The 12,663-nt window shown below is 42.3% G+C and overlaps 1 protein-coding gene across 2 annotated transcripts in view; it reads right to left on the bottom strand.

Annotated features, from left to right (window-relative positions):
• The window catches only part of KAT2A (lysine acetyltransferase 2A), a 647,704-nt gene that overhangs the window by 149,974 nt on the left and 485,067 nt on the right, over positions 1-12,663 (bottom strand). For both annotated transcript variants that reach the window (XM_044054728.1, XM_044054730.1), the window contains one exon: positions 1,337-1,545. In XM_044054728.1, coding sequence (XP_043910663.1) covers positions 1,337-1,545 — 209 coding nt within the window. The remainder of the gene's footprint in view (positions 1-1,336; positions 1,546-12,663) is intronic.

The following is a 12,663-nucleotide window of genomic DNA, read 5'->3' as shown; positions in this document are numbered from 1 at the left end:
GACCAACATGCAATGCAACGGTTTCACTCCTACCTAAACGGTAGACAGCAAGCTGTCTTATGGCAGCGCAAGCTATCATCCCAACTTCCTCTAACCCAAGGTATCCCACAAGGGTCAGTACTTGGTCCCCTTCTTTTCTCTATCTTTATCAACGATCTGCACACCACCATCACAAGAGCCACCTGCATCCAATATGCAGACAACTCAACGCTAATTAGCTCCGCCTCCTCTCCTACACAACTTCTAACCCTCACCCAGACCACTTTCAGCATGGCAGAAACATGGCTAGCTAATCGCCTCCTGCTTCTAAATCCTAACAAAACCAAGCTACTTCTTTTCTCCCCTAACCATAGAATTTCTCCTCCTTCCTTCAACATCAAATCTAGCAATGACACCATTATCTCCCCTGATGACCACACAAAGCTTCTAGGAGTAATAATAGACAACAACCTTAAATTTGATAAACATGTCAATCACACTATTAAGTCCATCAACAAAAAACTTGGCTCCCTGTACAGAGCCAAACCTTTCCTCACCACCCTAGCTAGGGTAGCTATTGCAAGATCACACCTCCTCTCTACCCTTATGTATGGCCTCCCCTGTACTCATCAACCTATCCAAAACCGATCTCAACAAATTATCAGGATGTTATAATCATATAGCCAGATTCGCTACTGGCATGGCTTTTAGGACCCACCATTGCCAGAACCTCAATGCACTGGGATGGCTAGAGTATCCTACCCTTCTACATTTCAACCAGCTTATAGTAGCGCATAAAATACTCCATCAACCTGATAACACCCCTGCCCTCAAAAATATTTTCACCCCTCATAGTGCCCCCAGGCCATTACGCTCAGCTGATTAATGATACTGACCCAAAAATCCAACAACTCTGCAGGCGATGCTATATTTGCCAATTCAACCGGTAAAATCTGGAATCTACTCCCTACTACCGTTACCAAGGAAACCTCCCTACCCCTATTTAAAAGAGAACTAATAAAATACCTCACATCTCACTGGCTGTGCTCTTGTTCTAAACCTGACTAACAACTTCACTAATACATGTCTTGCTACCCAACCTGCTGTTTAGCCAAGTATCTATGCCTCATAGCATTTGAATGTCTAATTACGACTCTTGGGTCAAGGTTTACTAAATGTATATAAAATCCTTGATGGCAAAGAATAGAGCAGTGCATTCATGTGTTAGTTCCCATTAGAAAGAAAGAGATAAACTGTCAAAGTAGTAATGACTTTGGGGAAACAGGCTATAGACTATTTCTACACTGAGCACAAATGACAATCTGTAAAGAGAGGATAACAGTAACTGGCTACGTACGGATCAAAAACAAGACGAGTGATGTATTCTTTTGGCATTCTTGGAAGTTGATGAGAGAAAACATTCTGCAGTCCAACCAACCACATCAAAATCTTTTTGTTTGACTTCTGAGATAAAGAGTTTCCAATAACATGGAATTCAATTATTCCCCTCCTCTCTTCCAAGCGAGCAGTTTCATCTCGAGCAGCATTTGCAGACAGTAAACTGGTCTAAGAAGGAAAAAAAATTAAAGCTCAGTGCCTGCTCCAGAAACGTATGTTTAAAGTCAATAAAAGAATAGGATATACATTTTCAAAATCTACGACTAATAAAAATAACCTGTTCCTAACATATGTGACTATCCAATTCAAATGTCTGTGCAATCAGAACTTATGACGTATGCAAACTTAGAAAAAGGCAGCACAGTGGTTAATCGATGGTGAAAGCAAGGCCAAAATCCATTTATCAAATGTGTACAAGAGAACTGCGTTAAAAAGCACATTACCATCTGTGATGCTCTGATTAGCAGAACTTGAGTAAATGCAGCATTTGCAAGCAATCTTCTACAAAGACTACCACAAGTTCTGGGTGAACACAAGACAATGACTGCTATAACAAGTAATTACTCTGAACAGCTGTTGAAGACTGTGGTTTCTGAGTACCAGACAAAATAAGAGTTTATCAAGTCTCATCTTCATCATCTTTAAAACTAGTTATATGGAAGTATTTCTAGCACAACACCATATTAAAAAATACAGCAAGGTAAAAAAAATGTACACAGTGCAACTGGAAACTCTGTCATATTTTACTGACACTGTTGGATAGAATGTTCTACACTTACAGTGAGGTGGTATGGCCTAAGGATTGAGACATGTGATGGCAAAGTCCATGACAGTGGTTGACGGGCTTTGGCAAAATGCCCTCGTGAGAAAGTTACTACAGGAGCTGATGGATTTGTTGACATCATACACCTATAGTGCTAGATATAAAAATATTAAACTATATAGGTGGACTAGATTTATGGTTCTCTGCAAAATGAAACTTTAATACCTTTTTAAAAATGTATTCATATAAGAAGTTTTCAAATGAATCTTACAGTTTGCAATACAAATGCTATCAGATATGACAATCATTTACATATATGTATAGTTGTATAATACATCCTCTGCTCTCTCTTGTGATGTACCCTGCTAAAGTCACATTCCTTAATTTGTCACTTCCGTGGACTGTCAGATTCCAAGGAAATCCTCTGGATATAGGTTCAACGGAAAGTACTAGGTTAGCTGCCCTTGTGGGCCATTTTTAAGCTTAGTCTATTTCCCTTTCAAAGGAGGGACTTAAACCGTGTACCTTGTGTCTGTAATGTAAACAACTCGACCATTATACAAACTCTCCCATAGACAAAGAACCTTACGTCTTTTGGAACCCACCTTTTTTTTTTTTTTAAACTGCATTCATGCACTATTCCAGGGACATAACCAGTTTTCATGTTCTTAACTAGGTCACATGGATCTTTTAATTAAATCCCATTTTTAGAATCAGGGCAGACAATACTGCTTTCTTTAACAATCCAAAGCAAGAAAGATTCTTAATTACAGCAGCTTAGTGTCAGGAAGGTACAGTTCTTCTTTGTTAACTATGGCTTAAGCAAAACCCAAGGCTACTTGAGTTTGTTGTTCCCTAAACCCTATGTCTTCTTAATACTACCCCAGACCCCAAAAAGTGTTGTGGGCTCTCCAGGATTACAGTATTGCTTGTACCAGACCAAATATCTTGGGCATTAACTAATACTTTAGGAAAGAACCTCTAATGTATTGTGCAGACTTCTTTTAAACAGTGAAGGGAGCTACTAGCTCTTCCAAATAAGAGAGGTCTCAATGAGACCGAACCCTTATTAAATTCACCAAAAACATGAGCTTAGCAAGAAACAATGAAATGCAACTTTCCCTTTTTAAAATTCTGGGTTATATTGGTTAGCCACTATTTTTTATTTGCTATTTATGTATTCATAACTTGTTGTAAAGCTAGATAATTGCCAAGGACCCTCCCACCCCCCTAAACATACACACACATAAAAACTCCGTATTAGCAGCTCTCAAAGGTCCACCACTGACAGCATATCACCATCTCCATGAAGTGTTTCCTTTGTTTGTGATCATCTGATATTGCCATTATCTTTAATGAGTCACACTAGAAGTTCAACACACACTGGAAATACAGATGGTGTTTGATGACATCCCACTGGTGTGAACTGTACCAGATAACTCCAACTACTCCACAAATCTATGTTTACCAAAAGAATAAATGTATGGGCTAAACAAACTTAAAGACTACAATCCAAAAACCACTCTAATCAATCCAAAATCCACTCTAATAAATCCTTCTATGTGGCACACCTGATCACAAAGGGTTTCTCATCTAGATCCAAGGAGGTGACTGTGCCCCTTTACTCCTCATTCATTAGGCCCATAATAGAGTACAATGCCCCATTTGGGATGTACCTGCAACAACTAGAAAGACCACAGAAGTACCTCACTAAGAGGATTAAGTGCCTTAAACAATTACCCTATGAAGCACGACTAAAAAAGCTCCAGCTCTTCTCAGTCGCTTACCATCTGCTCAGAGGTGACCTATGCCTGACCTATAGGGCCATGTCAAACCCTGAACTAATGGACATACTTCACCTCAAAAAAATGAGATCCCTCAGAACCACTCATTCTAGCGACTTGAACCTATGTACAACAATAAACAGGACAAGCTGGTGGGATAGATTCCTGTCCCAGCGACTCCCCTCACTCTGGAATAGAATCCCAATCCATATTCGACAGAGCTCCTCTCTGACCCTCTTCAAGAGAAATCATGATGAGTGGATGGGTAATCATAAGTTCTACCCTGGGATCACTTCAGGAGCCCTGTTGACAGAGGCCCAGGTTACTAATCTAATGGGGAGGCGAAAACCATCACTCTGTGGCTAGGTTTATAAATGCCCATGGGCAGATAGCCTAGTACTTACCTATGAACCTATATACCACATTTAATACCTGCTAGACATCTACTCTTACATACACTTCAAAGGTAGTCTTAACCGAACAGATACAAGGGATAAGGATACCAAAGATGTAACCAAGTCTGCCTTTAGAAAACTCAAAAAGTTCTCAGAGAAGGTAGTGTTCATATGCGTTTACTAGGAATAAAAACAAATAATCCCAACAACCAGCTGAAGGCACTCCGGCTTTATTCTTCACACACAATGTTCCAATGAATAAGCGCTTTTGCCAATAGTTAGGCTTCATCAGAGTCATTGTGTAATACAAATCTAACCATTTATATAGTAACATCAATCAATGCATTAACCAATCCAGAAGGTAAAAATTTAAATATCGTTAAATATGTAAATGCAAAACATACAATAAAATGGTACCTGTAATTGTCTAAAAAGCTGTGTTGTCATTACATAAATTCATTTGATAACCCTTTTTAAAAACAAATCTTGTTCTACATATGTGGATAACATAAAATTCATGACGCAGGTCATATATTAATATAAACCCCGTAGAAAATTGTAAAAACAATTTTTATATAAAAAAAAAAAAAAATCACAAAATAACATTGGCCCTTTGTTTCAATACTGAAATAAATGAGATACCCTCATTTAAACCGAGTGGATGTGTGGCATTAAGCCTAAGCTGCCACCTAAGTTCTTTATTTTCCACCAAAAGCTTGTCATCACCTCCCCTATCACTTGGTGGAACACGGTCTATGACAAAGAAAAGTACAGTTGTGTACACTTACCATAAATGTAGATGTTCGAGTGTATTCACTGTTGCAGTCATTACATTTGGGTAATCTGCTGACAGGTTGCCCTCAGTCGGCCCGAATAACAAAGTCTTGGGTCCTGCGTCGGTTGCTGTCTCCTCTTCCATGATGTCAGGTGTATAAAACATGCAGCCAACACCATTTTTTTTTTGTTTTTCTTGCCCCCGATGTCAGGTGCCCCCAAAAAGGTAGCAATATTATATAAAAATATCTATATACATGCATCAGTATAAACTTTACCTTCATCTACAAGCAAATACACAACATAGGCTGTAGGAGATACAGAAGGAAAGATAAACTCTAGAATGAAAGGGGGATGGCGGGAGGGTAACCTGGACTGTAACAGTGAATACACACGAACATCTACATTTATGGTAAGTGTACACAACTGTACTATGTTCTTCGTGTTTCACTGTTGCAGTCATTATATTTGGGTAGAATCCCAAAGCTATGGTTGGGAGGCTGGAGCTAAACAGCATTAGGTGTGGCTATAAGGCCCTGCAGCACTGCAGTGGCAAAGCCTGCCCTGGACTTAGAGCAGAGAGGCAAATGGTAATGCTTTGTAAAGATGTGAACAGAACTCCAAGTAGCAACCTCTAGAATGTCTTTGGTTGGTAGTCCTCTGAAAAAGGCTGCTGAAGTAGCTGCAGTTCTGGTGGAATGAGACCTAATGCCCTTGGGCACAGGTTTACCATGGTATGAGTAGCAGAAATGGATGCAGTGGCTTATCCACTTTAAAATTGGATGCTTTGAGATAGCCTTTCCTTCTGATCCTGCAGCATATGACACTAGTAATTGCTCAGTTTTTCTTAGAGCTTTTGTCCTGCTCAAATAGAATCTTAGCTGTCTGTGTACGTCCAAGGAATGCAGAATTCTCTCCCCTTTGTTCTGCGGATTTGGATAAAAAGTTGGCAGATGAATAGCTTGGTTAAGAGCCACACTGGAAACCACCTTAGGCATAAAAGTAGGATTTGTCCTCAGAGACCCTGTCTGGGTAAAATATGATAAAAGGCTCTACAGCCATGAGGGCCTGTAGCTCTGAAAAGTACAGTTTTGTACCTACCATAAATGTAGATGTTCGAAGATCCACATTGCTGCAGTCCTTACACTTGGGTAGTCCGCTGTCCTCGGTCGGCCCGAATATCAAAGTATAAGGCTGACGTCGGTCAAGGCGCATTTGACTGACATCAGGACGTCAGGGTACAAATGCGCATGACCGACGTCATATCCTCAGTCTTTTCTTGCCACAGATGTCAGAAGACCCTAAAAATAAAGGTCAAAACCAAAAGACAGCAAACAAACAACCAACCACCCTTGCACTAATTATATGTACAATATATACAATATACATAATATTTACAACCCAACCCACACAACCACCTCTAACTAAAGAGGGGAAGGAGGGAGGGTAAATTGGACTGCAGCAATGTGGATCTTCGAACATCTACATTTATGGTAGGTACAAAACTGTACTATGTTCTTCATCTCACATTGCTGCAGTCCTTACACTTGGGTAGAATCCCAAAGCAGAGGTAAGGGAGGATGGCCAAACTATATGGAAGCAGGAGCTGCCAAAATGCCCTGCAAAACAGCAGTGGCAAAACCAGCCCTGGATTTAGAGTAAAGTGGTAGGTGATAATGCCTAGAGGAAGTATGCACTGAACTCCAAGTAGCTGCCTCCAAAATATCCTTGGTTGCCACCCCCCTCAAAAAAGCTGTCGAAGTGGCAGTAGCCCTAGTGGAATGAGGCCTAATCCCAGCTGGAATCTCCTTGCCATGATGGGAATAACAGAAAGCAATGCAAAACCCAATCCACTTAGAAATAGTTTGTTTTGACACAGGCTTGCCCTGAGAACTCAAAGCAAAAGAAACAAACAACTGCTGAGACTGCCTGAACCCTTTAGTTCTGTCCAAATAATATCGCAACTGCCTGTGTACATCTAAAGTGTGCAAAATCTTTTCCCCTTTATTTTGGGGATTTGCATAAAAAGTAGGCAAATGAATAGTTTGGTTTAAAGCCACACTAGAAACCACTTTAGGCATAAAGGAAGGATTAGTACGTAAAGATACCCTATCCTTATGGAAAATTAAGAAAGGCTCAACCGCCATAAGGGCCTGTAATTCAGAAACCCTTCTTGCAGAGGTAATGGCCAACAAAAGGCAGTCTTCCATGATAAATATTTCAACTCAGTAGTAGCTGCAGGCTCAAAAGGTTGTAGAGTGAGTTTCTCCAACACAAAATTGAGATCCCAAGCAGGAGTAGGAGCTCTCGTGGGGTCTTATATTCTTTGCCCCTCTAAGAAATTGCTTGAACAAAGGATGAGAAAACAATGGTGGGTCACAATCATAGTGAGCTGAAATTGCTGCAGCATGAACCTTAATAGAAGAGAAGGACAAACCTTTGTCCAGTAACTCAGTAAGATATTGAAGAGCCACACTTAAATTAGGCTCAGAAACATCAAAATCCTTTGCTGCACTCCAAAATAAAAATCTCTTCCATTTATCTGCATACACTTTCCTCGTACTAGGCCTTCTAGCTTCCAAAATCACATTCAAAACTTGTTGTGGAAGTTGAGACCCTCTATGGTTCAAAACAGAATATGCCAGGCTGTTAGGTGAAGAGAGTGAAGTTTGACATTGAGCAAATGACTGTCCTCCTGGGACAACAGGTGTGGAATCGAAGGCAAAGGCCAAGGAGGCTTCCGCCAGACTTCTCAGTAATGGGTACCAGTGCTGTCGAGGCCAATCTGGAGCTATTAAAATCATCCTTGGCTTGTCCTGTCTGACCTTTAGAAGTACCTTTGGGAGGAGAGGCAGAGGTGGAAAGGCATACACATGAAGATTGCTCCAATTGAAAGAAAGAGCATCCACTTTCCAAGCTGTGGGATGAAACCTTTTCGCAAAACTTTGGCAGCTGATGGTTTAGTGGAGAAGCGAACAGATCTATGTCTGGAGTTCCCCATGACACTGTCAATTTCTGAAATACATGAGGATCCAATTTCCACTCGTGGGGATCCATAATTCGCCTGCTCAACACATCTGCTAATGAGTTCTGTGCTCGGCAGAAACCTTGCCTGAAGATTGAGCTGTAAACTGAGAGCAGTCTCCCACAAAATCATTGCTTGCCTGCATAGAGGATAAGAATGTGTTCCCCTTGCTTGTTGATGTACCACATGACAGTTGTGTTGTCTGTTAGAATCAACACCTGCCCTGGAAGAAGTAAATCCTTGAAAGCTATTAATGCAAACTGGACTGCTAACATCTCCTTCAGGTTGATATGTAGATGTTGTAGTCTGGCAGGCCACTTGTCTTGTATCCACTTTCCATTTAGATGAGCTCCCAAGCTTTGTCTGAGGCATCTGTCATTAAAATCTGACTCGCCTCTGGCCGGGTCACAGAGAGTCCCTTGTTTAGGTGACATTCCTGAGCCCACCACAAAAATTCCTTTTGAATGCAAGGTATTATTGGAATGACAGTGTCCAGATCCTGGCAGTGCTGTGTCCATACATTTTGAGATACCATTGCAGCTTCCTCATATGCAGTTTGGCATTGGGAAGCACCAGAATACAAGATGCCATGAACCCTAAGGCTTGAAGGACTGTCCTTGCAGTCAGCCCGGACTGATGAGATAGTTGATGGAAGTAAAGGGAAAGATTCTTTTGTTTGTCCGGGGTCAAAAGGCCATCTGGGATGCTGTATTCAGTCTTACACCCAGAAAGCACATGTCCTGAGAGGGTACTAGACTGGACTTTATTTCGTTCACAGAATACCCCAGGCATCTTAGCACTGCTATCACATATTCCAAATGATGAAGAAGCTCTTCCTTCCTTGAGCCAGAATCAGGCAATCGTCCAAATAAGGATAGATCTGTATTCCTTTTAGCCTGAAGAAAGCTATCACTGGCGCCAGAACTTTCGTGAACACTCTGGGCCCAGTAGATAAGCCAAAGGGCAATGCAGAGAACTGATAGTGAGAAGTCCCAGCTCGAAAACGCAGATACTTCCTGCAACTTAGTCTGATAGGAACATGAAGGTAAGCCTCCTTGAGATCCAAAGTTACCATCCAATGATCTTTGCCCAGCAGAGGTAAAAGCTGTTGTAACGTCAACATTTTGAACTTGGGAATGTCCAGATAAGTGTTGAGGATAGATAAATCCAAAATTGGTCTCCACGTGTTCCCCTTCTTCGGTACTAGGAACAGGCGAGAATAAAATCCTAGGCCCACTTCAGGCATAGGGACCGGCTGTATGGCCCCTAGTTGAAGTAACAGAGAAATTTGCTTGTGAGCCTCTATTCTTTGTTGAGGAGGAACGTCTGGCATGCCTCTGAAAGGAGGCAAGGTATGGAAATAAAACCTGTAACCGTGGTGTATGATATCCAATACCCATCTGTCTTGGGTAATTAAACTCCAATTTTCTTTGAAAAGTGCCAACCTTCCTCCCAAAGGTGCTGCCAGACGAGAAGGCTCTGGCAGCTGAAAAGGTAGGTCATTGGGTCTGTTTACGAAAGGACTGACCCCTGCCCTCATCTGAAGACTGTGCAGGAGAACTCCCTGTTCTAGGCCTGAAAGAGCCCTGAGCTCTGCCCCTACCACGTCTAGATCTACCCCTAGACTGGGAATCATAAGAAGGATACGTCCACCCTTTAGTAGGCCAATTTCTACTAAACTTTGGAGGCTGAACCTGCAAAAAATCTTTAACAGTCTGCATAGACTTAGCCTTGTCTTCCATTTTCTTTAAAACTGCCTCAACAGGAGAACCAAACAACACATCAGATTGTAAAGGAGCATCTAAAATCCTTGTTTTAACATGGTCAGATAAATTTTGATCCCTCAGCCAGGCGTGCCTGCGAAGAACTGACCCAGTGGCAGCCACTCTAGATGAGGCCTGTACAGCATCAAAACCACATTGCAAAGAATGCTTACCCACCTGTTCAGAAACATGTACTAAATCTTGTAACTCTTTACAATCAATACCTTCCGCCAGAGCATCAACCTTAGACTTCAATTGTGAAAGGAGATAGTTTTGGTATTTCAACATGTGAAACTGGCAATTCAAAGCCCTCATAGCTAGAGTGGAAGAAGTATAAACTTTCTTTCCCCATCTATCCAAGGCCCTGGCCTCTTTATCTGCAGGAACCGGATTCTTGACAACAGAAGCCTTAACACCTTTAGGCCCCTGGCTAACAGTTTCTGGGTCTGCCCTAGGACTCTTAAAAGATACTTATGAGCTTCAGGCACCCTGTAATACCTATCCGGTTTAACAGGAGCAGGAGGCAAAGAATCAGGATTAAGAGAAGCCTCTGTAAAAACATCTTCCACTACATCCAAAACAGGAGGTATAGCCAAAGGCCTATGCTGGGGTAAAACAAAAATTCCCTAAGCCTTTTCCTGGAATCAGAGAAGTCCTGACCTTCCCACTTAAAATGCTCCCTCATGGAATGAAGAGTTTCTGAAAAGAAAAATCCTCAGGAGGAGAAGCAGAAGGAGTAGAATCATCCACATCAGAATCAGAATAAGGAGAGTACTCCTGCAAGTCTTCAGCCAAGACTCTGAAACATCCAAGCCTGCTCAAAACTCCCTAGCTCAGGCTCCACCCTAGGTCTCTTATCAGGAGGGGCAAAGAACCCTAATCAAAGTAATCAAATCTTCTGCCATTTTAAGCATATGCTTCTTGGGCACAGTTCCAGAAGAACTAGGGGTGACACCAACTGAAGCTAAACCTGGCCTGCCTCTAGGAGAAGCCTTGGAAACAGAAGGAGAGGGCCTAACCACCCTAGGCAGGGAGGGGAGTATAGTAACCTGAGAAGCCCCATCACCATGACCTGCCTCCTGAGAGGCCACATCCTGCAATAACAAAGTCTCTCCCTGGGATCCCAAAGAAACCTCCGGTGGAACCACCGCTCCACCGACACCTCTAAAGAACCGGCGTCCGCGGACGGTTCTTCTAGCCTAGGCTTAACTGCTTTGTCCTTGCGCTTCTTGAAGAAGCGGGCGGAGCATTCGACGGCATTTTATAATTGCACCGCTCAAGACTAACCTGGCACAATCTAATCTCCTCTTTATAGTGCGCTTATTGAATCTAGCACAAGAGCGACACCCAACAACGTCGTGCTCAGGCCCTAAACAAGGAATACACAAAGTATGATAGTCTCTATGCGGTATCTGTTTCCCACAAGAAATACAATTATTCACTTTTTCTGACATCCGGTAAACCACTGAGGCAAGAAAAACTAAAATATTCCCAACGGGGTACTTAGCCAACTTTCACTCGGTCTGAAACTCCGAAATCGAAAAATTTCAGAACGCCAACCGGCACTTGCAATACTGCTTCTGCATCGGACCATGCGGCAAAAAAGACTGAGGATATGACGTCGGTCATGCGCATTTGTACCCTGACGTCCTGATGTTAGTCAAATGCGCCTTGACCGACGTCAGCCTTATACTTTGATATTCGGGCCGACCGAGGACAGCGGACTACCCAAGTGTAAGGACTGCAGCAATGTGAGATGAAGAACATCTCTTCTTACTGAAGTAATTGCTAGTTGCAGAGCTGTCTTCCAAGACAAGAACTTTATATCAGCGGTAGTGGCTGGTTCAAATGGAGGCAGGGTGAGCTTTTCCAACACATAATTGAGGTCCCATGTAGGTAATGGTGATCTACTAGGAGGCCTTAGGTTTTTGGCTCCTCCAAGATACTGCTTTAGTAAGGGATGAGAAAAGATAGGTGGCTCTGTATTGTAATGAGTCGAAATGGCAGAGGCATGGATTTTGATTGATGAGAAAGATAGGCCTTTGTCAAGCATCTCAGTTAAGTATTGTAATATCTGAGGAATATGCGGTTCTGCTGTATCAGTTCCTTGTGCTTGATTCCAAGCACAGAATCTCTTCCATTTGTCAGCATAAGATTTTCTAGTACTAGGCCTTCTGGCTTCCAAAATGACATCCATCACAGCTTTACTGAGAGGTGTCGTTCGTATGATTACATGATCAGCCATGCTGCCAAATTCAGAGTCTGTAGTTGATTGTGCAGGATCTGACTGTTTTGCTGGGACAGTAGTTGTGGTCTTTGAGGCAAGGTCCAAGCTGAGAATTCAGACAAGTTCCTTAGGATTGGGTACCAGTATTGGCGGGGCCAGTCTGGGGCAACTAATATCATCTTTGGCTTCTCTTGTCGGACTTTTAGGAGGACCTTGGGTATAAGAGGCAGAGGAGGAAAGGCGTAAACTGACAGGTTTTTCCAAATGAAGGATAGGGCGTCCACTTTCCATGCTTGTCTGTGATAAGCCCTTGTGCAGAATCTTTTCAATTGATAACTTTGAGGAGAGGCAAATAGATACATGTCTGGGCTCCCCCATTTCTCTGTTATCATGCTGAATACTTGTGGATTTGTTTCCACTCGTGAGGATCCATCAGGTTTCTGCTTAAATTGTCTGCCAGAGTGTTCCGTTTTCCTGGGAGGAATTGAGCTTGAAGATTTATTTGGTAGGTCAAAGCTGTGTCCCACAGTGCCATGGCTAATCTGCAAAGGGGGT

Source organism: Protopterus annectens, chromosome 13.part0, assembly GCF_019279795.1.
Source record: "Protopterus annectens isolate FY-2018-M chromosome 13.part0, PAN1.0, whole genome shotgun sequence".
Lineage (NCBI taxonomy): Eukaryota > Metazoa > Chordata > Ceratodontiformes > Protopteridae > Protopterus > Protopterus annectens.
Note: the sequence above shows the minus strand (reverse complement) of the source record. Positions and strands in the feature narration are given on the sequence as shown.